Source organism: Anomaloglossus baeobatrachus, chromosome 5 (assembly GCF_048569485.1).
Source record: "Anomaloglossus baeobatrachus isolate aAnoBae1 chromosome 5, aAnoBae1.hap1, whole genome shotgun sequence".
NCBI lineage: Eukaryota > Metazoa > Chordata > Amphibia > Anura > Aromobatidae > Anomaloglossus > Anomaloglossus baeobatrachus.
Genome location: NC_134357.1, coordinates 502,004,699 through 502,031,009, shown reverse-complemented (window position 1 = coordinate 502,031,009; position 26,311 = coordinate 502,004,699). Strand labels below are relative to the sequence as shown.

At 44.7% G+C, this 26,311-nt stretch overlaps 2 protein-coding genes across 2 annotated transcripts in view; one reads left to right on the top strand and one right to left on the bottom strand.

Moving 5' to 3' along the window:
• LOC142312837 (uncharacterized) overlaps nucleotides 1–26,311 on the top strand; it is a 173,345-nt gene that overhangs the window by 114,769 nt on the left and 32,265 nt on the right. The window lies entirely within an intron of this gene.
• Nucleotides 432–25,308, bottom strand: LOC142311930 (uncharacterized). Its single transcript, XM_075350798.1, has 7 exons — nucleotides 25,230–25,308; nucleotides 23,944–24,089; nucleotides 22,506–22,685; nucleotides 22,300–22,423; nucleotides 22,122–22,216; nucleotides 21,407–21,491; nucleotides 432–2,258 (listed from the first exon to the last, which is right to left on the bottom strand). Exons 2-7 carry the CDS (start codon nucleotides 24,019–24,021, stop codon nucleotides 1,093–1,095), a joined length of 1,728 nt encoding a protein of 575 aa, XP_075206913.1. The 5' UTR covers nucleotides 24,022–24,089; nucleotides 25,230–25,308; the 3' UTR covers nucleotides 432–1,092.

Sequence of the window (26,311 nt, the reverse complement as noted above, 5' to 3'; positions counted from 1 at the left end):
AGGTGAGCAAAACAAATCTTTAAACCTACTCCTATACCCACGGGTACTTCTCATATGCGCTGCTCTATTTTTTCAGTACACATATGTATGTTAGGAAGTCCAGTCAGTTTTTTCATTTTACATCCAATAGGTGGCGCAAGAGATCAAGTCCTCTTCCTTCTATAGAGGTTATTTGCATATTTAAATTTCCAGAGCAGCATTGCATGATGTATAAGTTTTTTTTTACACCGGCTTGGCACGGTGCACCCTTATACCTTGAATGAGGTTATTAATGGTTGTCTGGAATCCATAGTGTAATGCTTCCTTCACTATTTATATACACAATGCAGACCAGCTTTCCCTTAACTCCATAGTAACAACTTAACATCGAAAGAATAAAGAAAAATATGACAAACCCAATTATAAAAATTTTAAAAGTAAATGTTTATTAATGATTGGTAACAAGTTTAAAAGGGGTTGTCCAAATTCTTCTCTTTACTACCTGATCTGACATTGGTCATGGGTAGACACTGCTATATCCAATCTGGACAGTTATTGGGGTAAACATCTGATGCCTAGCTGGTCTCATCTAATTAATAGGTCATTGTTACAGTTTGATAGTTAACGTGATTGTATAGCAGTGTTTCTCCTTGACTGATGTCAGAACAGATGAAGGAGAGGGACAGTGGACAACCTGTAAGATGCAACTATACTATAAAATATTCAGTGTATAAAATTTGCTCCAGGACTTGTTTGTGAGCCATTTAGGGCACACAAACAATGATTCTAGTAAGCAATCTTCCAGTTTTTCCAGAAATTGTGAGAAGCTACCCTGTTCGCATGGACCAATATTCCTACAGAACGACTTTAACATCTAGTGAAATCTGTTACGACAAATTGCTGTAGTTCTGAAGGCCATAGGTGGTCCAATATTCTCTTCTGTAGAGTGGCTGTAATAGGTGTGGTTTGGTGTTCCATAAAAGTGTTTACTGATAATTGCATACATTTCTTAATCATCATTTAGTTTGGCTTTCCTTTTCTATCATTTGAGATGTTACTTAGCGTTGACAGTAATTGCTCAACTGCTTTTTATGATGTCACAAAAAATAAAATCTACTTCCCTGTGTGATTTTTCTGATGATTAATAAGATGTGATTTGTAGGTAAAACGTTTACCACACTCTGAACATGAAAATTTTTTTTCTGCATGAGCTCTTTGATGTCCAATTAGAGATGAGTTTTCAACAAAACACTTTCCACATATTGTACATGAAAATGGCATCTCTTCAATGTGAAGTCTCTGATGTCTAACTAAAGCCGATTTCTGATTAAAACATCTCCCACAATCTGAACATGAAAATGGCTTCTCCCCTGTGTGAATTCTCTGATGTCTAATAAAATCAGATTTCTTAGGATAACATTTCCCACAATCTGAGCATGAAAATGGCTTCTTCTCTGTATTAATTACCCGACGTCTGACATGACCTGAATTCTTGCTATAATCTTTCCCAGATTCTGAATATGACAATGACTTTTGCCTTGTGTGAATTCTCTTATGTCTAGCAAAATCTGATGCCCGGAAAAATCGTTTCCTACATACTAAACATGAATATGGTTTCTCCCCTGTATGGGTTCTCAGATGAGCAACAAGCTCTGATGTCTCTTTAAAAGATTTTCCACATTCTGAACATAAATATGGCTTCTCCCCTGTGTGAATTCTCTCATGTTTAGCAAGATCAGATTTCTGAGAAAAACTTTTCCCACATTCAGCACATGCAAATGGCTTCTCTCCTGTATGAATTCTTTGATGTGTAACAAGTTTTGATTTCACAATAAAACATTTCCCACATTCTGAACATAGAAATGGCTTCTCCCCTGTGTGAATTTTATGATGCCTAAATAAACCTGATTTATAGCCAAAACATTTCCCACATTCTGAACATGAAAATGGCTTCTTTCCTTTGTGAACTCTTTTATGTGCATCAAGATAACATTTCGCTGTAAAACATTTGCCACATTCTGAACATAAAAATCGCTCCTCTGTTGTGTGAGTTTTTGGATGTTCAGTGTCCCTTCTGGTATCTTTATTTTGCATAACAGTCTGAGAGCAGTCAGAAGATAGGACCTGTTCCAAAGAATCCGATGGTGAAGTTTTGATGTGAAGGGTTGGAGGCATATCTGGGATAATGGTAAGCTCTTCATATATGTCTGATTCGACAACATGATCTTCTTCTTTGAAATTTGCAAGTATGAACTGTTCTTCTGAGCTGGTCCAGTCGTCTGCCCACAAGAAAACAGATTTTAATTAATTTCAATCCCTAACCTTCTAATAATAATAATAATAATAATAATAATAATAATAATAATAATAATAATAATAATAATAATAATAATAGTATATTACATTTTATAACAGTTCTATACTTATTGCAGTACTGTTCAGTTGTCAACTGCAACTAAAACTATAATTTTAGGCCACAAGGTTTTGCTTTTTCAATTTTCCATTTCTTTATATTTTGGTTACTAATGTTTTCTAATAAGTCTATTAGATGCTGTCTGTTTCATTCCCTCCCTGACAGCTGTCAATCATAGAGGCATAGCTTCAGTCTCCGCTCAGTACATAGTGAGTGGCAGCTGTAAACACGCTCTCTCACTAACTGACAGCTGGCTCAGCACTGATATACTATATAGCCGGTTGTCACTCAGTGCCGGAGCGTCTTTACAGCTGCCGCTATATATTGAGGGGTGACTGTAGCCAATATATCCAAATCTCTATGAAAGCTGGAGGCTGCTGGGATGATTAAAGTTAATTTCCTCATGGGGCAGTTGTCACGGACATCTCGGGGATCCTAAAAGTACTAGAAACATTCTACTCTGATCTATACTCAGTCAAGGTGCACCCGGAGGCGGGGGAGGTGGATGAATTTCTAGGCAGAGCTCAGGTGCCAGTCCTCTCAAGGGAATCTAGAGAGTTACTAGATGAGCCATTTGACTTAGAGGACTTAGAGCTAGCTCTGAGTGATATGGCGAATGATAAGGCGCCGGGGATAGATGGGTTTCCGGCTGAAGTATATAAGCAACATAGGGAGGTTTTACTGCCGGTGCTGCTTAAGGTATATACCGTATTTTTCGCTTAATAAGACGCACCTGATTATAAGACGCACCCCCAAATTTGGTGAAGGAATAGAGAATTTTTTAATAAATGGGGTCCATCTTATAATGCCAGTGTACGTCTAACAAATAATATAAGGTATATGTCCCTCATAGCCCCCTCATCCTAAAATTAGCCCCCTTAATCTGGATATGGCCACCTTATATTGAACACGTCCCCCAGTGATGCCACATTTCCCCTATGGCTGGCACACATCCTCTATGGCTGGTACACGGCCCCTGTGGCTGGCACACAGGCCCACTCTGGCTGGCACACAGGCCCACTCTGGCTGGCACACGACCCACTAATGCTGCACACGGCCCCCTGTGGCTGGCACACAGGCCCCCTATTGCTGCACATGGCCCCCTGTGGCTGGCACACGGCCCACTGTGGCTGGCAGACAGGCCCACTGTGGCAGGCAGACAGGCCCACTGTGGCTGGCAGACAGGCCCACTGTGGCAGGCAGACAGGCCCACTGTGGCAGGCAGACAGGCCCACTGTGGCAGGCAGACAGGCCCACTGTGGCAGGCACACAGGCCCACTGTGGCAGGCACACAGGCCCACTGTGGCAGGCACACATCACCCTCTGTTAGATATCGCCCCCATGTTGCTGCTTTTAGTAAAATAAACTCTTTCCTTACCTTCTGCAGCACTGTCCTGTCTCGTGTCTCCCTCCTCGGGGTTGAGCTCCTCCTGTCTTCTGCACTTCCTACTTCCTGGTTCTAGTGCCGGTCATGTGATCGGGACAGCAGAGAGATATCCCTGCGTGCACAGCAGCAGGAGGGAGACCGGGCAGACACGCAGGAGGAGGCGAGTAAAGAGTTTATTATTTTACTATGGGCAGCAGCATGGGGGCCATAGCTAACACAGGGGTGCATGTGCGATCAAAGGTAAGCACAGGCATATAATATGCCCCGCTGCCCCAGCCCATCAGCGCGATGCAGTTTCAGCACCACGCTGGTGGACAGCGGCTGTGCATATTATATGAGCGGGAGAAAGTGATCTAACGCTGCCGCTCGCAGCTTCACCTGCCCCCACCAGCCCCCAGCACCGCTCAGAGCTGCCCGCACCTCCACTGGACTCTGTATATATATATACACCCCCCTCCCGTATATTCGGATTATAAGACGCAACCCCTACTTTCCCCCAAAATTTGGGGGAACAAAAGTGCGTCTTATAAAGCGAAAAATACGGTAATTCATGTCTGGAAAGAGGAGAGCTTATGCCGTCTATGCAGGAGGCAATAATTGTGGTACTCCCTAAAGAAGGCAAAGACCCGGGTTTGCCAGCCTCTTACAGACCGATTTCACTATTGACGGTAGATGTAAAGCTCCTGGCCAAGATGCTTGCAAATAGGCTCACCAAAGTCATTACATCCCTAATACACCCAGATCAAGCAGGGTTTATGCCCAACAAATCCACGGCAACTAACCTTAGGAGACTGTACCTGAATATGCAGATACCGGCGGAAAATAAGGGGAGGCAGGTTATTCTCTCCCTAGACGCGGCCAAAGCTTTTGACAGCGTAGAGTGGGGGTACCTATGGGCTACGATGCGATCAATGGGGTTTGGGGAAGTGTATATTAGGTGGGTGCAGCTGTTGTACTCTGCTCCTACGGCAAGAATTAGGTCAAATGGCAGCATGTCAGATAGATTCTCTCTCTATAGGGGCACAAGGCAGGGGTGCCCACTGTCCCCCCTGTTGTTTACTATCGCTATCGAACCACTGGCGGCGGTGATGCGGCAGGATCCTGGTGTAGTGGGTTACCGATATGGGAGTGTGGAGGAGAAAGTGGCCTTATATGCGGACGATTTATTATTGTTTCTGGCAGATGCAGGGAGTTCCTTGGAGGCGGTAATGAGGGTCATATCTAACTTTGGAAGGATATCAGGGCTCACGATAAATTGGGACAAATCGGTTTTGATGCCACTAGATGAAACGCCTTCCAATGTAGTGGTGACTTGTGCTCCGGTTCAGGTGGTGTCAGAGTTTAAATATCTGGGAATTATGATATCCAATAAACTGACTGACTATGAACCTCTTAATCTCACCCCCTTTTTACTTAAGTTCAAACAAAAGATTCTGGCCTGGTCCAAACTGTACCTTTCGGTGGTGGGGAGAGTCAACTTAGCTAAAATGATACTAATGCCCCAACTGCTCTATGTGCTCCATAACGCCCCGGTATGGCTACCACAAAATAGGTTTTATAAAATAAATTCTATTTTCCGAGGCTTAATCTGGGGAAGGAAGCGCCCACGGATGAGGTTAGAATATTTACAGAGACCAAAAGACGAAGGGGGACTGGCCCCACCTAATCCTTGGTGCTAGTACTTAGCTGCCCAGAGTCAACACATGGAGGGGTGGGGTGTGACAGGTTTGGAGACCTCGGCGGGGAAAATATTACAGTATGTGATCGGAAAAGGTCCTCTGCTGGCAAGTCTGGAGGCGGGAAAGTTTCGTCCACACTCTGCATTATATCCGACTATTCCTACTATACAGTTGATAGATAAAGTATGGGGTAAGATCAAACAGATGAGACAGGTAACCGGGTTCACTAGATATACCCCCATGTGGGACAACCCCAACATTCCGGAATTTTTATCCCTTAAAGAATTTGGGCAATAGAGGAGAATTGGTATCTGGTACCTCTCCCAAGTGATGGATGGAAACATATTTAAGACTTTTGAAGTACTGCTAAAAGACTTCCCACTGGGACATAGTATGTTTTATAAATACCTGCAGCTACGTCACGCATTTGAATCGCAGAACAGAATAACACCAATTGTTATACAATCAGATAATGTAATTAATATATTAGGGACACAGAGAGTGACGGCAGGATGTATATCGATGGTCTACGGGGGACTTCTCTCCATGTCGGTTGGGAGGCAACAAATTGGGGCATATGCAAGGTGGGTGGAAGATTTGGGAGAAATTGGGGAGGAGAAATGGGAGTCTATTTTGCAATATGTCATCAAAATATCTTTGAGCGAGGCAAAACGGCTATCGCAATTATATGTTATATACAGAGTATATAGAACCCCCGTGTGGATGAAGAAAGTGGGAGTGAGAACAGATTCCAAGTGTCCAAAATGTACTGTGGAGGAAGCAGGGATCATGCACATGTTGTGGGAATGCCCGTGTTTACAAGGGTTCTGGATCACAGTGTTAAATTTAATTCAATTAGTGATGCAAGTGGACCTACCCAGAAACCCGCTGGTGTGTGTGCTGGGCTATGTGGATGAAGTGGGGGCGGATGAACAAGAGAAACTGGCAGTGGCACGATTGTTGTATGCAGCAAGGAAACTAATTGCCTTGTAAGGCTATCTGAAAAAGCACCGACACGTAAGGAATTTGTTGAAAAAGTGAATTATATTATTTATGAATAATCTGTTTTTATTGATTTTTCACACATTAAACAACAAGCAACAATATTTTAGAAAGAAAGAAAGCAAGATTAGATAGTTCGTGAGAGTGATCTCTCTTCAGGTCCAACAATCTTGTACATAACACTACATAGGATAATTAAGATGTAACACTTGCTCTTCACATTTACTCTATATTAACATTTCTTCTTAATAAGCTAATTGCAAACTACTTCAGCTCCCGTTTCCTTTCTTTTTCGGATGTACTTCAAATACATTGTCTTGCTTCAGTTTATCTCCATTTTCGGTTTATCGAACAACCATAACTATGCTATTTTCCTGTCTGAGGGGGAATCCTGAGCGTAGCCCCCTAAATGACATAATATCTTACTTCCGGCCCGGGCCGGAGTGGGCCCCTACCAGCGTTATGTGTCTAAGTAGAGCGCAAGCTGTACCCCCAATTACATCTCGCTGAATTTCCAAATGTTTATGTCTGCATAGAAAGTGAATGTAGATCGCAATGAGGGAGGACCATTTTTTAGTATACTTGGAGAGAGCGCTTGAACAGAGAAGGTATTGGAGAGAGAGACCAGAGATGATAGTTTAGAAGAAAGAGCGAAGGATGATGAGAAAATACATGGGGACAAGAAAAAAGAGAAGAGGAGGAGAAAAAAAACAAAACAAAAGGAAGGGTGGAGGGGATTTGTAATTTTGAGAAGGATGTATTATGGGGGAAGGATTAAAGGGAGGGGAGGTAAGGAGTTGGGGGTGGAGGGAAGGGGAATGGGGTATTTATGACACACAGGCCCTCTGGACCACCTCTTTACTCAGCCAGTATCCTCGAGAAATCCTGGGTTTCTTTAAACATAATCCATGGTTGCCAAATCCGGGTGTGGGTGTCATTAGTGTCATTTGCTATAGCTGATAATTCTTCCATCAGGGCTATATGTGAGAACTCCTTAAACCACTCCCCAACAGGTGGCGTCTCCGTCCTCCGCAAGTATCTGGGGATTACTGATCTAGCTGCAATCAGGCAAAACCTGAGCAGATCTCTTTTTTGTGTCCCAATGGATCCTGGCAACATAGAAAGGATCGCCACCTGAGGGGTAGGACTGACCTTGTTACCTGTGATCCTTGTGTAAGCCCCGAAAACCGCGTCCCAGAAGGGTTTCATTTTTTCACATTCCCACCATATGTGGGTCATTGTCCCCTTTTCAGTGCCGCATCGCCAGCACCTATCTGGGGCCGAAGGGAAAAGTTTATGAATTTTGGTTGGGCATAGGTACCACCGAGCCAGAATCTTGTAATTCTTTTCCTGAGCAAACCCCGGCACCGACATTTTGTGTGTAAAGAGGAAGGCTTTTTGCCTATCCGCCTTCAAGAACAAGGTGTCCAGTTCCTTTTCCCATGCCCGAACATAGTCCGGACCTGATTGATAAGACCGTCCGTTAAGGTGTTTATATATCACCGAGACCAGGTGGGGTGGGGGGGCGAGTCCCCTAGGAACAAGCCCTCAAACGGTGTGGGTGACACCGGGAGAGGGCACTGTCCCTCCACACCCCATTTCCCCAAAAAGGACCACAGCTGACCGTACTGCAACCATGAAAGTTTCATGGGAGGGTCTCTTTCCTCCAGCTGTTCCCGTGTGGGGAAACGTGTGTCCTGTAATAGGTGAGCCACTCGGATGTCCGCACTTTGATGCCATCGTAAGAACCTCTCCCCCCATCGCTGGAGGGAACTCCGGGTTGTTGAATATAGGAGTTAATGGGCTAGGAGTCTTAGTCAGTCCGCTGTTTTCTCTCAGCCTATCCCATAACTTCAGTGTAGCCTTCACCAATATCCCCTCAGGTTTAATGTGTATCTTGTCTCTCTGTCCCACCCATGGCAGGTTCTTGACAGGTGTCAGGGTGCATCCTTACTCCAGCTCTACCCACTGCTTTACATTTGCTTGGAACTGCCAATCAAATAATCTGACCAACATCGATGCTTGGTGATAAAGTTGTAGATTTGGTAATCCCCCCCCTCCCCCCCCCTCTTGCTTGTGTCTAGTGAGGGTTAAGAACTTTATTCTGGGTTTTGCTTGTTTCCATATGAATTTTATAAGGGCGGTTTTCATGGACTTGAAGAAACTCATTGGGGGGTTTATGGGGACGGCCTGGAATACATACAAGAATCTGGGGAGAATGTCCATTTTAAAGGAATTAATCCTTCCAAACCAACTCAGAGGTTTTTTATTGTATATGTTAAAGTTCCCAATGGTCTTATCTAGTAAGGTTTGATAATTTAATGTGTATAGTTTGTTTAGATCGGCCGGTATCTGAATTCCCAGGTACTTTATTGAGTGTGCCTGCCACCGGAATGGAAAATTGTTTTGGGATCTCTGAACTTCTGATGCCGGCAATGAAATGTTTAGGGCTTCCGTCTTTTTGTAATTAACTTTGAAATTGCTAAGATTTCCATAACGTTCAAATTCCTTCAGGAGAGAGGGGAATGATATGTGGGGTTCTGAAACATAAAGCAATAAGTCGTCTGCATAGAGGGCAGTTTTGTACTGTCTCCCGTCCAAGCTCAGACCTCGCACACTGGGGTTCTTCCTGATAGCCACTGCCAAATGCTCCATAACAATGGCGTAGATTAATGGGGATAGCGGGCATCCCTGTCTAGTACCATTGTAGATCCGAAAAGGGGTTGAGAGGGAGCCGTTAGCTTTAATCCGTGCTGTAGGGCCGGAATAAAGGGCCAGTATTTTAGCTAAAAAACCTCCCCTCAGTCTAATCTGTTTGAGGGCCGCCTCCATAAAACCCCAATGTACGCGGTCAAAAGCCTTTTCGGCGTCGATTGACAGCAGGCCCATTCCCCCCGGGCTCACCCCTGCCCTAGCAATTAGCGATATGGTCTTGCATACGTTGTCCCTCGCCTCCCGTCCCTGTACGAAACCCACCTGGTCCGAGTGTATTATTTCTGGGAGTAGTGGTGTCAATCGAAAAAGTGAATTATATTATTTATATGGAGAAAAATGTTTATATTAAAAGGGGAAGGAGAACTCAATATGAGAAGATCTGGAGCAAGTGGCTGGACTTTCCAGGATTAGCGTCATTTGATCTACTGAAAGATAGGATATTTAGACTATAGGTAGGAAAGGAAAGATCGCAGTGGCTGAGAAATAAGGAGGGCAGGTCATTATAGTGGAGGGGTGAGACTGTCGACCGGAAGAGGGTGGGGGGAGGGGGAGGGGAGGGAGGGTTGCGGGTATGTGTGAGGACTACCCTCACAATTTGTTGTTATGTTTATGAAAGTTTTAAAATGCAATAAAAATTTATCTGATTTAAAAAAAAAAAGTTAATTTCCTCCCGATAGCCATGCTCTTAGTGTGCTGGCTGCTCATCAGATTGACAGTATTTAGGCGCATGGCAGGCTCCCTTTAATTCCTCTTATTTCACAGCACAGCACTTCATATTAAAGCCCCCTTCTCACCCCACATATCAAAAGATACCTTTTCTTGGTCTCCTGCACCATATGCTAATTTGCGCAGTGTGGTCCGATGGGTGTTGCTGGTCTTTGCCCTGTGCCTCCTCTATCCCAGAAATTGTACTGAATGTGGATGATGCATTCTATGTTATCTCAGACCTATGCAGTTAAGCAGAGACCTAGGCAAGTGCACTTTGATCTACTCCTACTGGCGCATGCGCATTACAGGACTCAGTATCACAGAGCACCTTGTGCTTGCACAGTCCTGTGCTTCCACTAGACCAAACAGCATCAATTAGCATATGGCAGACGAAATATAAAAGGTATTATATGGATATGGGAATATAGGGGCATATAAAGTATACAGATAGCTGGGCTGTTGTTACACGAAGAGTTAATTGTCGTAGATTTACTTTATATTGGGAAAACCTGTGGACAGCTTCCCTTTAAAGAGGATACATTTTTTATAACAGTGCTTCTTTACATCTTCATTCTTCTATCTAAGTTTTAATCTTTTGTTCAAAAAAAGATTCAAATTCTTTTTTATATCCTTAATTATAGAGTTGGGGCTTGCTAACTATAAAGTTAAATAAACTAATCCAAAATCCAAAAATAGCATATTTAGTGCACACAGAGGGGAAAAAAAAAATCAGACGCTAGAATGATTGTGGACCAATTTCAATTTTATTATGAATCAATATTTAACCTGCTTTGTGACCCCCAGATGTATCAACTTACTCATCAATATATCAATCACAACTAGCCTCTAAAACTACCCCAACATCAGATCAGAACATCTTGTAAGGCCTCTTTCACACGTCCTTGTCTCCGGTACGTGTTTGGTCCTTTTCCTCAAGTACTGGCGACACGGGTACACGTAGACCCATTAAAATCAATGGGTCTGCGCTCACGTGCGTGTTCTGCCATGGACAGTGTGTAAGTGTGGAGCATACGTGTGTCCGTGTGCTCCACACGTCAACATGTCCGTTTTCTCCGGCATCACAGGTGTCACACGGAACGCAAACGGACCACACGGAGGTGTTCCGTGTGACACGTGCCGGAGAAAACACACGTGTTTGAGAAAATAAAAAAAAAAAACTTTACTCACCTTCTTCTGCTCTCCTGTCTCTGCCGCTGCTGTCACTTGCTTCCGACCGCCGCTGATTATGCTCATTGCATGTTCACTTCACTGAGGCCGAAAGCTGCAGCAGTGGAGAGTCGGCAGGACCGGAGACCGAAAATCAGCACCACGGACAGCGACGCCAGGGACTGGTAAGCAGAAAGTTCCTGTTCTCCGTGCGTTTTCACGGATAACATACAGAGAACACATATAGGCCATAAACACGGCTCACGGAGGGCAAAACGCACCTTTGACACGTCTGTGAAAAACGTGCGTGGTTTTTCACAGACGTGTGAAAGAGGTCTAAGAACGTCCTTCAGCATAGTTGTTCCTAAAATCACCGAAGCTATCAAATCATTTAAAACGTGCAAATCTCCCCGACCGGACGGGTTTATAAACATCTACTATGTGAAATATGCAAATGTTAATGAAGTGGCCCCCCCCCCCAAACCTGGGAAGGATCCCGTTTTTTCATTTGTACGCTTGGCCAGAAAAGATATAGATATGTGTACTGCATTTGTACTGCATTACTGCTGCGAGTGCAGCACTGACATGTTATTCACTGCAGTGATCAAGCATTGCAGTGGATTATATAAGTAATCAGGGGAATAAAAGGTAATGTCCCATAAAGGTACTAAGTAAAAAAGTTAAATAAAAAAATTGGTAGAAATATATATATGAGAAAAAAAAACCAATACTGAAAAAAATTGATTCAATAAATATGTAAATTTATGTAAAAAAAAAGTACACTTATCTATAAAAATGTCACACTAGTTAACCCCTTCAATAAAAAAAAAATATATAGCAAAACCTCAAAAATAAATTAAAATCATACAGCTGAAAACATCATCTTGTCCCGCAAAAAAAACAACCTGCTGTACAACTCCGTCAGGAAAAAATTTAAAAAAGCTACAACTCAGAATACAGCAATGCATAAAATTTTTATTTTTTCTATAAAATTGTTTTTATGGTGTAAAAGCAATAAAACATACAAAAGTATATAAATGTGGTATCACTGTAACTGTACAAACACAAAGAATAAACCTGTCTGATCACTTTTATGACAAAGTGAACGGTGTAAAAACTAAAACTAATAAAAAAAAATTCTTCTTGATTGTGCCTCATAAAAAGCAGAATAGAAAGTGAATAAAAATATTATGTGGCCCAAAATGGTACTAATAAAATCTCACAAAAAACAAGCCCTCACGTGACTCTGTTGGCAGAACAAAAAAAAACAAAAAAAACTATAACCCTCAAAATGCAGTGATGCAAAAAAACATTATTTTGTAAAAAAAAAAGCGTTTTTTTAGTGTGATAATAGCCAAACCTAAAAAAACTATATAAATCTGGTATCAACAATAAACAACAGGAGGACAAGAGTAAAGTGCAAAACATACGTAATTTTTTATTAAATACACAACAAGGAAAAAGTTGTAATTAAAATGGTACACTACCAATAATTCCTAGGGATACCAACATATTGGACCTAAACAAGTTTAAATAGCCTATCCAGTTGATCACAAGATTAACTAGTAGATATCTATATTGATGGCGGCTAAAAACCTGGAAAGGTCCGAATGGTTGGTGTAATACCTCACAAGAGGGAGGGGGGCTGCTTTGAAAGATATAAAGCATGAGTCAGATCAAACCATGATTTCCCACCATGTATTGGTAGGAAATCATGGCGATCCCGCTGGCAACACTGTTACTAAGTACTGATGCACAGATTAGAAGATAAAATGAAGTAACCATATAACACAAGTGTGCAGGATGAGAAAATTCTCTTACCTAAAGTGCTAAAGTGCAATACAAGCAGGTACAAGGCAGCCAGCCACAAAGCAGTCCCAATGAGAGTAAGAAAGTGTCCCTAAGAACAGCCAAAGGGATGGAGACCTTTGGCTGTTCTTAGGGACACTTTCTTACTCTCATTGGGACTGCTTTGTGGCTGGCTGCCTTGTACCTGCTTGTATTGCACTTTAGCACTTTAGGTAAGAGAATTTTCTCATCCTGCACACTTGTGTTATATGGTTACTTCATTTTATCTTCTAATCTGCTGTGCATCAGTACTTAGTAACAGTGTTGCCAGCGGGATCGCCATGATTTCCTACCAATACATGGTGGGAAATCATGGTTTGATCTGACTCATGCTTTATATCTTTCAAAGCAGCCCCCCTCCCTCTTGTGAGGTATTACACCAACCATTCGGACCTTTCCAGGTTTTTAGCCGCCATCAATATAGATATCTACTAGTTAATCTTGTGATCAACTGGATAGGCTATTTAAACTTTTAGGTCCAATATGTTGGTATCCCTAGGAATTATTGGTAGTGTACCATTTTAATTACAACTTTTTCCTTGTTGTGTATTTAATAAAAAATTACGTATGTTTTGCACTTTACTCTTGTCCTCCTGTTGTTTATTCTCATGATGAGTAGTGCTGGCACCTTCTCTGCCTCATTCCGGTAGGCCTGGTGCCCACAAATTAATGGCTCTTTTTGTGAGTTATGTGTTGATAAATCTGGTATCGCTGTAATTGCACTGACCTGAGAAATAAAGCCGCCTAATCCCTTATACCACATGGTGTACGGCGCACATAAATAAATAAATAAATAAAGCTAATTCTTCAACTGCTGTTGATTTGGTTTATTCTGCCTCCCAAAGATTGTAGCACAGCTCATATTTATCAAGCACTCTACACTGAGTGCTTACACCGGAGATTACGTGTAAATCTCAGAAAAACGTGATTCAGAAAGAAATCCGAATGGAAAATTCACTGTAATGAATCATAGGGAGTTACTTTGATGGTATCCATCTTTTAAAACATGCAAAAGAGTGCGGTCATCAACAGTTTTGTTCACCTTTGAAAAGATGGAAACCACAGAACAGAGGACAAACGCAGTCTGGATTAACTTTGGTGCCTCATTAGTGAATGAATCGCGTATTTCGAAGATGTAGATGGCAACCCTGATGGAAGTGCTCAGCATAGAGCACATGATAAACGTGAACTGATCCAAAATGTTCTGTACTGAAATCGCCACCAAATAGCATTCAACTGTACCCACAAAAACATAAGTCCCCAATCAGGTTCTTCATCTGTTAATGGAAATATAGAGGGCTTCCATGTGCAAAATCTGCACTTCCAAATCCTAGTGCACCACCTCCATTCTGAGCCCGACAATGTTCCTAAACCACAGTTAGTGATCACATGTTCGGCACTATTGTAGTGAGGAGAGCCCGCTTGATTTATGGGATGCAGGTTTCCAGAAACACGAGCTAGGCACAATGTACGAGCACTAAAATGTACTGGGCACAACAAGGACTTATTTGCAATTTTTAATTCTGCAACATTCACTGCATTTGACACCATGTTTTTTTTCCCCAAGACTAAATCATCACTACAACTATAGATGAATTCTAAGAGGGACGTAATTTACATAATTTGGTCACATGAGGGGGTTTCTGTTGTTCTGGCCCTTTGGGGTTCTGCAAATGGAGTTCACAAACTATTTTTGGAAAATCTGTGCTCCAAAAATCAAATGTGCTCCTTCCTTCCCAAGCCCTGTGGTGCGGCCAAACAGTACTGTACAGTTACATGTGGGGTATTGCCACGTTCAGGAGAAATTGTGTAACACAATATGGGGCCTTTTTACATAGTCCCCTTGTGAAAATTGGAAATCTGGGGTTAAAACAACATTTTAGTGGTAAAAAAATGCAACTATTTTTTCTTCATCGCCTAATAGTATCAACGTTTGTGACACACATGTGGTGTCAATATACTCACTGCACCCCTAGATGAATTCATTGAGGTTTGCAGTTTTGTAAAATGGGGTCAATTGTGGGGAAAGTCCCAACAAAATTTTTTAGTAAATTTTGTTGGAAAAAATGACATTTTTGTGTACTCACCATAAAATTTCTTCCTTGGAGCCTTTCATTGGGGGAAAAAGTGTTAGCTCCTCCCCCCACAGCATATACCCTAGCTAGGCAGGAAACTAGCTCAGTTTGGTGTAAAAGCAGTAGGAGAAGGACAACCAAAACCACAAGGGTGGGAGCTGTGTCCCCCAATGAAAGGCTCCAAGGAAGACATTTTACGGTGAGTACACAAAAATGTCATCTCCTTTCTCGCCTTTTCATTGGGGGACACAGACAGTGGGACGTCCAAAAGCAGTCCCTGGGTGGGAACTGAACTATTAACAGTGTATAACATCAGACTAAGAGCTGACTAATGACTGCAACTGCAGTGAACATATATCAAAACACTGTAAAAAAACCGAGCAGTGGCCACTTATAAATGGGCCACTGCCGCCTGAAGGACTTGTCTTCCAAGAGCAGCATCCGCGGAAGCATGCGTATGCACTCTGTAGAATTTTGTAAACGTGTGCACACTGGACCAGGTAGTGGCCTTGCAAAGTTGGGCCGCGAAGCCTGATGGCGGATAGCCCAGGAAGCACCCACTGCTCGCGTAGAGTGGGCCCGCACAGATTGAGGAGGAACAAAACCTCGTGCTTTGTAAGGCTCACAGATGGGAGTCCTGATCCATCGAGAAATCGTGGATTTAGAAGCCTGGTTGCCCTTTTTGTGTCCTTCTGAGAGGACGAAGAGGGCATCGGACTTGCGCAATGGCGCTGTTCTGGAGATGTAGATCCGCAGAGCCCTGACGAGATCTAGAGTGTGAAGGGCTTTTTCAAAGGAGTGAACCGGGGCCGGGCAGAATGACGGCAACACAATGTCCTTGTTTAAGTGGAAAGAAGATACGACCTTCGGAAGAAAGGCGGGGGAAGGTCAAAGGACCACCTTATCATGATGGAATATCAGGTAAGGTGAACGACAGGAAAGGGCCGCAAGTTCGGACACTCGCCTGATAGAGGTAATGGCAACTAAAAAGGCAACCTTCCAAGACAGTCGTTGAAGAGAGATTTCTCTTAGAGGTTCGAAAGGAGGAAGCTGAAGAGCTCCGAGAACCAGATTCAGATCCCAGGGATCTAAGGGGTGGCGATAAGGAGGGACCAAATGCGCTACCCCTTGAAGAAAGGTACGGACCTGAGGACGAGAAGCCAGCTGCTTCTGGAAAAATATTGACAAGGCAGAAACTTGTCCCTTAAGGGTACTGAGAGCCAGTCCCGATTCCAGACCGTCTTGCAGAAAGGCGAGAACGTTAGGGATTGAAAAGGCAAGGGGCGACCGATTATGACGGTCACACCAGGAAAGATAGGTCTTCCAGGTCCTGTGATAGATACTGGCGGAGGAGGGCTTCCGAGCATTAAGCATGGTATGAACCACCTTAGACGAAAGACCTGACTTGGCTAGAATCAAGGATTCAAGTGCCACGCCGTTAAATGCAGCTGTGCTGTATTCTGTATTCTGGTGGAACATTGGACCTTGCGACAGAAGATCCGGGCTGTCGGGGAGACGCCAGGGAGTGTCGCCGAGAAGTTGGAGAAGCTCTGGGTACCAGGCTCTCCTGGGCCAATCCGGGGCCACGAGGATCACCGGGATTCCCTCCGCTTTGATTTTCTTGATTACTCTCGGAATGAGAGGAAACAGAGGGAAGATGTAGAGTAGGTGAAACTGCGCCCACGGAAAGACTAGAGCGTCAGAGCCGATCGCTAGCGGGTCTCTCGACCGGGATATGAAGGGATGTATTTTGGCGTTCATCCGAGACGCCATGAGGTCCACATCTGGGAGTCCCCAACGAAGAGTGATCTGATGGAACACTTCGTCGTGGAGGGACCATTCCCCTGCCGCTAGACCTTGCCTGCTGAGAAAGTCTGCGGCCCAGTTGTCTACCCCCGGAATATGGACAGCTGAAATAACGGGGATGTGCATCTCTGCCCAAAGAAGAATCCTGGATACTTTTTTCATCGCTGCCTTGCTGCGAGTTCCTCCCTGACGGTTGATGTAAGCCACAGCCGTGGCATTGTCTGACTGGATCCGAACAGGGAGGCCCAATAGTAAGGGCTGAAAGTTCTGAAGGGCCAAAAATATGGCTCTGATCTCTAGAACGTTGATGTGCAGGGAGCGCTCAGAAGGAGACCAGCGTCCGTGAACAGTGTAGTGGAGAAACACTGCCCCCCAGCCTATCAGGCTGGCATCCGTCGTGACTACTTGCCAGTGGACAGGGCAGAAGGACTTCCCTTGAGATAGGGATGAGACTTGAGTCCACCAGACGAGGGAGCTGTGCACAGTCCAAGAAAGGCGGACTGACCGGTCTAGAGAAGCTGGATTCTTGTCCCAGGAGGATAGACGATCCAGTTGTAGAGGGCGCAGATGGAATTGGGCGAAGGACACGGCTTCCATGACTGCCACCATCTTGCCTAACACTCTCATGCCATTCCGAAGGCATGTGTAATGGCGAGAACGGAGGGATTGGGCGGCCCGGATCAGAGAAGACCTCTTGTCTTCTGGAAGAAAAACCCGGGACTGAGCCGTGTCTATCAGCATACCTAAAAAGGTGATGCGCTGATGAGGAATGAGGGATGACTTGTTGAAGTTGATAAGCCACCCTAGCCTTGACAGCATGTCTAGACAAATCTGCACGTTTTCTGAGCAAACTGGAAGAGAGCTCCCTTTGACAAGAAGGTCGTCCAAATAGGGAACGACCAGGACGCCTCTTGGGTGTAAAATGGACATGACGGCCGCCATGACCTTTGTGAAGACCCGAGGCACGGTGGCCAGCCCAAAGGGGAGGGCCCTGAATTGGAAATGACGGTGTCCTACGGCAAAACGAAGGAACCGTTGATGAGATACACATATGGGAATGTGTAAATAAGCATCTTGAACGTCTATGGAAGCTAGGAATTCTCCCGGTTCCATGGCGGCTAGCACTGCTCTCAATGATTCCATTCAGAAGGTCCGAATCCGTACGAATCTGTTCAGCCTTTTGAGGTCCAAGATAGGGCGGACAGAGACATCTTTTTTGGGAAGGACAAAAAGGTTTGAATAGAAACCTTTGCCGCGCTTTTCCAGGGGCACTGGAATGATAACGTTTGCCTTCTGTAAAGAGGCTATGGCCTGAAATAAGGCCTGACTTTGCGTTTTGGACTTTGGAAGACGAGAACGCAGAAACCTGTTGGCCGGCAGGGAATGGAAATCGATCTTGTAACCTGAGGTGACGATTTCTCGAACCCAAGCATCGTGAGTGTGGTCTAGCCAGATATCCCGAAAAAGCAGAATCCGCCCTCCAACAGGAGTCGGATCTGAGGGATACCTGGCGTCATGCTGAAGGGGCCTGTGCAGGGTGAGGTCCTTTGGGTTTAGGTTGCTTGGAGTGGAAACGCCAGAAAGAGCCCCTTGAGGGACCGGATCCTCGATCTGAGCGTTGGGACGATCCTTGGGCTGATGGTTTTTGGGGAGCAGGCCAAAAGGACTGCCTGCGCCAAGAAGATTTTTTAAAATTCCTGGATATAGGCCGCTTTTGTGGTAGAATGGTACTTTTACCACCTGTCGTCTCAGATATGAGTTTATCTAAGGATTCTCCAAACAGACGAAGGCCATGGAAGGGGAGTGTGGACAGGGATTTCTTGGAGGCACTGTCCGCATTCCATATCTTTAGCCAAAGGACTCTGCGGGCAAAGACAGCATTGGCTGCCGTTAGGGCTGACAAACTAGCTGCATCTAGGGAGCCATGAAGAAAATAATTAGAGGCTAGAGAGAACAAATCAAGGATCTCAAAAGCCTCCGGAGGAATATTACAAGAGCGAAGCATCCTGCGCAGGTTCTTACTCTACACACCCATAGCTCTCGCGACCCATGTCAAGGCAAACATGGGGCGAAGAGAGGAGCCTGAAGCCTGGAAAATAGATTTGACCGCAGCATCAACTGCGCGGTCGGACGAGTCCTTGAAAGACGCGTTGTCTGAAACAGACATGACCGTGTGTTTAGCCAGTCTGGATACTGACGGATCCACAACGGAGTGTACTGACCAGGTCTTAACCATTTCAGATGGAAAGGAATAAGCGAATGAAGTGAAGGGTTTTTTATTAAACCTTCTATCAGGATGATCCCACCGTTTAGATATAATTTGACGAAAAACCGGATCCTGGGCAAAGAACTTAGGAGGCTTCTTGGCCCGCTTGATTGCCGACTGAGAAGTCGGGTCCGGAGGCTGATCAGAAATCGACAGGGAGTGAGTGACAGCCGAAATTAATGTGTCTTCTATATGCCTAGACTCAGAAAGGACATCTGAATCAGAGTCAGAGTCTTGAGAATCGTGACTACTAAGAGTCACGGAATCTCGGTCAGACTGACCATCGTCCGAGTCGGATGAGGCGTAGAGGTCGGAATGGCGCCTTTTGGAAACAGCCTTTTTACGTTCTGGGGAAGAAGGACCAGACGAAGCAGGCGGGCTCCTCTGAGGGAGCTGAGCCGGGTAAAGGCTGTGGAAGGCTGGGATATCTGAGCGGCAAGGTCCTCTATCCTTTTAGACATTAGAAGAGCCCATGCAGGCATTACGATATCAGACGGGGGTGCTGCCTGACCGTTGGCCGGAGCAGAATCCAAAGGCTGCACGGCATCCTGGTCCGGCAGCGGGGTCTGTTGTGACACGGTAGTAGGGGCATCGCAGCCCCAGCATAGTGGATAGCTTCGGCCATTAGAAAATGAACGTCCACAGGTGGTACAGGCATAGTACAGGTCCGTAGAGGACGCCTGGGAAGGTTTATCACCCTTGCGGTTACGCATGTCAGCAACAGAGTCCTACAGCCCTATAGGGATAGGGTTATGCCGCTGTTATATGAGTGAGGAGCCACTAGCAGTATTATAAAGTGACTGCTATGCACAGCCGGTATATACCGATAGCAAAATGGCATATACTGTCAAACAGTCGGCATATACCTGCAGGCAGAGCCAGTATACACCGCTAACATCTGATATACACCGCTAGCCAGCAGGCACACACCGCTAGAGAGACAGCGATATACCGCTGAGCAGAGCGGTATATAGCGCTGCAGACGTGCAGAGCCAAGGAGGCGATCTCACCTGTGTCTGCTCCCCACGTGGAAAATGGTGTCCAGCGTTCCTGGCAGCATGGAGGAGAGAGATGGCCCCCGAAGGCTGATTGGTCCCAGGGCTGGGACTAAACGTGACAGCCAATCAGAGGAGAGCCGCTGCGACTGAGGGAGCGGCTTCCAGAGCAGTGAGAGGGGGCGTTGCTAGAATGCAGGCCGACGCCGGGGCTAAATTAATGAGGCTCCCCGGGATCACAGCCTGCATCGCCCCACCGGCGCCTTTTCAGGCAGCGGTTTGGATCCAGGGGACAGAGAACTCGTCGTCTCCCTACCTGCTCCTGGCTCCGTCTGAAGACGCGTCGGTGCGGGGATCTCAGGGACGCATCTTCAGGTCAAGGCTGAAGCAGGTCCTCGGCTCTGCTTAGCCCCCTGGAGCTACCTTGGTGTGAGGTGCTTCCAGGGAGCCTGGAGGGGTATGCAGACCCGACCACTTGGGCGCGAGGGAAGACTGACGGCTTGTGCACGCCAGGTTTCCTCTGCCCGTAAGCGGGGGGAACGAGGGTGGCAGGCACCCTGGTATTGCCCCATAATCAAAAATAGAATGAATAAGAAAAAAACAAAATAAAAAATAAAAACAAATAAGCTGGCCTAAGGCACCTGGTAGGGCTCAGGCCAGACATGTCAGCCTCCCTGCTGACACTAGAAAAAAACTGAGCTAGTTTCCTGCCTAGCTAGGGAATATGCTGTGGGGGGAGGAGCTAACACTTTTTCAAATCTAGTGTCACGCCTCCCTGGAGACATCATAATACCCACTGTCTGTGTCCCCCAATGAAAAGGCGAGAAAGGAATTAGAAATTGCTGATGAACTTTGAACTCTTCTACTTTCCTACCAAAAAAAAATTTATGTTTCAAAAATTGCACTGATGTAAAGTAGACATGTAGGAAATTTTATTTAGTAAATATTGTGTAACATAACTTTCAGGTTTAAAGAAATAAAAATTAAAAGTTTGAAAATTGCGAAATTTTCACTAAATTTCCGATATTTTCACGACTAAAAGCAAAATATATCATTTTAAATTTCCCTCTAATATGAAGTACAATATGTCATGAAAAATCAATGTCAGAATCAACGGGATCCGTTGAAGTGTTCCAGAGTTAAGTGACACTGGTCAGAATTGGAAATAAATGGCCCGGTCATGAAGGTGAAAAACAAGCGTAGGGGTAAAGAGGTTACAAAGTAAAATCCTGCTGGTAGGATGTTTTTATGTGGATACCTTTTCCGATTTTTTTGACAATAAAATCAAAGTAAAAAACTAAGTAATATAGCCTAAAAGATTCAACACCTAGTTATACTAAGAAGTGATTTTGTGGTTACTACTCACCTGGATAACCATCTGTAGGAATCTCCACTTTACACCAGTCATCATCACTCTCATCCGTTTCTGTAGTATTAATATAGATCACATCCTGAAATAAAAATTGTAAAAGTCACAGACAGATGTAGAAGTCATATGAAATTATTTCAAAGAAGGGAAAAAGGTCATAAATTGATATGACGATCACAAATGACAGCAGTAAGTATCATGTATCTGCTGATCTCCTGTATAATCCAACCTGTTGGCTCCCAATTTTAACCAGCAGTCTCCATAACCAGAAAATTGTGAGAAGATCCAGACAAGATCTAATGTCTATAATCAGCTTTATCCTGTCATCTCCACCAAGTATAAAATATAAATTAAATGACCACAGTATTTGAGACGCCCATGTAGTAGCTTGTAAGCCCTCCTTTGTCCTTCTTGAACAAGGTTTACAGTCTTTGAAATACTTGCCTGGCTGCTCTAGCATCGATGACCTTGTTTGTGGATTCATACTTTGTTAACTCACACTGAAAATGACTCTCGAAAAATGTAGTCAAATAATTTTATGCTGCACACTGGAGTCACTGGGCTAATTCCAGACACTAAAGCTCCAATTGTGAAAGGGCCTGTGTTTCTAATAAATTGTCCATTCAGTATATAATATTGGTGGATAAAACAAGACTGAACTTGTCGTCTACACATCATATGGGAAATTTCACGACTCCTTCTCTCCATCTACCTGATCATCCTCAGGAACATCGGGATCTTCTTGTTTACAGTCCTGTGGAAGAAGAGGACTGGGACTCTCTGGTGTTGCCCTCTCACTGGATAGATCTGGAGGAAACACATACAAGGACTGAATTCATTCTTTACATACAGATAATTATAGTCCGTGTGTATTTAGTCCTGTCTATTACCTGGTGATGTGAGGGGCTGGGGATCCTCCATCATGACGTCCTTGTACAGATCTTTGTGTCCTTCTAAATACTCCCACTCCTCCATGGAGAAATAGACGGTGACATCCTGACACCTTATAGGAACCTGACACATACAATGATACCGTCATCCCCCGATCCCTTCATAGCGTTACTGTATAATGTCCCAGCATTCCCAGCAGTGTCACCTCTCCAGTCAGCAGCTCAATCATCTTGTAGGTGAGTTCTAGGATCTTCTGGTCAGTGATGTCCTCATGTATCAGGGGGTGAGGTGGAGGCCCCGGGATTGGGCTCAGGGGTCTTCCCCATCCCTCAGACACAGGGGCCTGACAGCGATCACTAGAGGTCTTCTTCACTACTGTGTAATCCTGGTTATGAAGAGACACATTAATAAATCTCACTACAGACATTTCCAGAGTCCTCAACTCTCCAGTTCTGTCCATCTGTTATTCCCATAGATAAGAATGATGTGTTGAGAAGTTGTCATGAGTGTATCTCATGATGTTATTAAATACCAGCAGATCCACTGCTGTTATTTAATAACATCTCCTTCCTTCTGGTACTGTAAAGGGGGCTTTACACGCAGCGATATCGCTGGTGAAAGCAGCCGCCCCCGTCGTTTGTGCGTCACGGGCAAATCCTTGCCCATGGCGCACAATATCGTTAGGAGCCGTCACACGAACTTACCTGCCTAGCGACGTCGCTGTCTCCGGCGAACCACCTCCTTTCTAAGGGGGCGGTTCGTGCAGCGTCACTAAGCCGCCGCCCAATAGAAGCGGAGGGGCAGAGATGAGCGTCCGTAACATCACACATAGCGATGTGTGCTGCCTCAGGAACGACGAACAACCTGCATCCTCAACAATCAACGATTTTTTGAAAATGAACGATGTGTCAACGATGGACGATTTGGTGAGTATTTTCCATCGTTAACGGCCGCTCATTGGTGTCATACGCAACTACGTTGCTAACGATGTCGGATGTGCGTCACGGAATCCGTGACCCCGGCGATATATCGTTAGATGCGTCGTTGCGTATAACGGAGCCTTAAGAATTGCGGCTGCGGGCTGTAGCTGTCAATCTCAGATGTGGCTCTTTGAGATCATTCCCCTTCTTTATTTAAGTCATGTGATCTTTTTCACATGATGCCCGAGATAGAAACTGAATCCTCATTTCTATGTGGTCCACTTTGGAAGGAGCCTGCTCTTGAAGAAGACTGTCTTGTGTGCAGCGGTAGTGTTTTGTGCACTGAAGACACCTGAAGTGTTTTTCATTGTATGTCTATGCCCCGTTTATATTCCTTCCCTGGTGTTTCTGTAATGTAGTGGCGAGTCCAGTGAACTCGTCGGCCTACTCACTAGGCAGGGTGAGTTTAGGGCCAGCTGAGAGTTCGAGGTATCCTGCTCGCTGACATGTTGAAAGAACCTGTATAGAGACGCTAGAGAGCTCAAACGTCAGCGTGAGGTGAGTTCAGGAGGTGCCCCCTCACCCTTTTCCCTAGCGGCAGGGACTTTAATTGTATTGTGCCCCCTGAGTCCCCTGTGTGTTGTAACATCTTCTGGGGGTTTACCAGGTACTAGATAAACCCAGCTAGTCACGTGCATGACAGACGTCATCAGAATCTCTCACCTCTCCAGTAATCTGGAAGAGGATCTCTAGGGTGAGGTGTAATATCCTCTCCGCCATCTTGTCCTTGTCCCTATCCATCCTTGACGGGTCAGTCAGGAAAATTCTCTTAGAAGATCTGCGCTGAGAGGATTTGATAATGTAGGGACCTGAAAGAAGATGGAATATCCAATGTAATAATACAATTAAGAGAAGATATAACGTGTAGATGTTGTATTCTATTTCTCTTTATATGGATTCAAACATTTAATATCTTATGAAAACAGCTCCTCCATGTTTGAGGTCAAAGGGACATCACACTTTCAGATGAACATTACTGCTAATCACTGGTGGCGGTGTTGATAGTATCATGGGGGGCATATGATCTTTGTAAACACTCAGAGAGCAGAAGAATCACATCACAAACACATTGGTATCACCATGGTAACCAATATCGTTATTGCATCGAGGTAAACAGAGACTGCATGAGACCACGGTGGCATCAGCTAGATCTATTATATCAGGGGGTATAACACGTCCAGTTGATGTTTGTTCTCTAGCTGGACAATCATTGGTTTATCAGGTATCTGTATTGCATGGAGGTTGTGTTATCGTGAGTTAGTCACATTTTGGGACAGGAATCCTTCTTATATGTCACTGATACCAGAAGCCGAGGACGGTGGAGACGCTGAGAGAGGGATATGTGCCATATAGATGGAGCGCGGCCTGAACCCAATCTGCTTTATGTCCGTCCCCCAGAATTTGCCGTCTACACGGACAGTGGTGGAGATTATCACCACAGGAGCTGCTCAGGTCAAAGGGACTCCAGAAATATGGAGGAGACCGGAAGAAACACAAATAGAGATGACACTAGGAGGATCCCGGGGAGCGGCCATGAGAGGGATTTACAGGAGTCATTAATTATAACAGCCGCAATTATAAATATTGCCTGAAGAAACTGCGACAGACACAAGTCCGGTATATACAACCGCAGAGAGGTTTCCCCCGGAGACGTGTGCGCTTCTCTCTACTCATCATCTATGGGACGGCGGAGAATCGAGCGCGGCTCTAATGGGAGACAATGGAGGAGGATACTTATAAGGAGAAGAAGAAACCTCATTAATAATTTATATGTTACCAGAACCTTCTATTAAATACGACCCAGAAATACCCCACATACGGCGACATCAGCGGGAAATAACAGGAGCTCCAGAGAAAGAGAAGAGACGTCCATCAGTGAGAAGAGAAATGTCACCAACACTGAGGGAGTTATTGGCCCTTGTGCCAAGTAATGGGGAATCTTCACATACCTCCTCCTGCAGAGCCGCACACTGGATATATGGTAGATGCTAGAGGACCTGTGATGATGTCATGAACATTTGCCCACGCTTGTGTTTGGGAGGAGCCATTGCAGGAAGTGTGGTGTAGCATGTGACCCCCTGACTCCTCCCCTCCATGTGACATCATCACAGGTCCTGTAAGCACAAAGCAGCCACATATCTAGTGTGCGGCTCTGCAGGAGGACGCTGGTTTTAGACAAATTAGGGCTCTGTGTGAGGTTCAGAGTGGGGCCCAAGCCTGAAATATCCCTCTAACAACACAAAGGGAAGGTTCACATGAACGTATAAAGAAATCGCCAGAGAAGTGGCTCCTCACCAGTCATTTTAGACCATTGTAGTTATTAATCCCCTCACCCCAGAGCAATTTTCCATTTTTTGTTTTTGTTTTTTCCTTCCCATCTTCCAAGAGCCGTATCTTTTTTTATTTTCCAGTCAATATAGCCATATGAAGGCTTGTTCTTTTGCGGTACGAGTTGTACTTTTTTTTTATAACTGAATGTTTTATTGAATTTTTCAAAACAAAGAGAAAATACTTGGATATGGCCCGCAAACATGTGAGCAGTAATTTTAAACTATAAATCAGGACCCACATCATATTATCCATTGATATATGAAAAACAAAGAATGTGACAAGACAGACAATACAATACTAGACAAGGAGACATAGGGAAGGAGGGGACAGAATAGGGAGGATGAGTATATCAAACTTCCATCAGGACCACTCTCAAAATTATCCACCATGTTATTTAACATGCCGGATAGATACTCCATCCTCCTCACATCTTGGATCCTAGAATGGAGATCATTAAGTGAGGGCGGATGGGCTAACCTCCAGTTACGGACACCTGGCTGCTGTGGTTATATGTAACAGTAACCGCTTCACTCTCCTCCCCAACTGGACAGGTGGAATATTCAATAGATAGAATTTAGGATCTAAGGGTATCTTAAGATCAGCTACTTTGTAAATAAGAGATTGTACCAACTTCCAGAAGCATTGGATATTTGGGCATACCCAGAATATGTGCGGTATATCTCCCCCTGTAGTACCACAT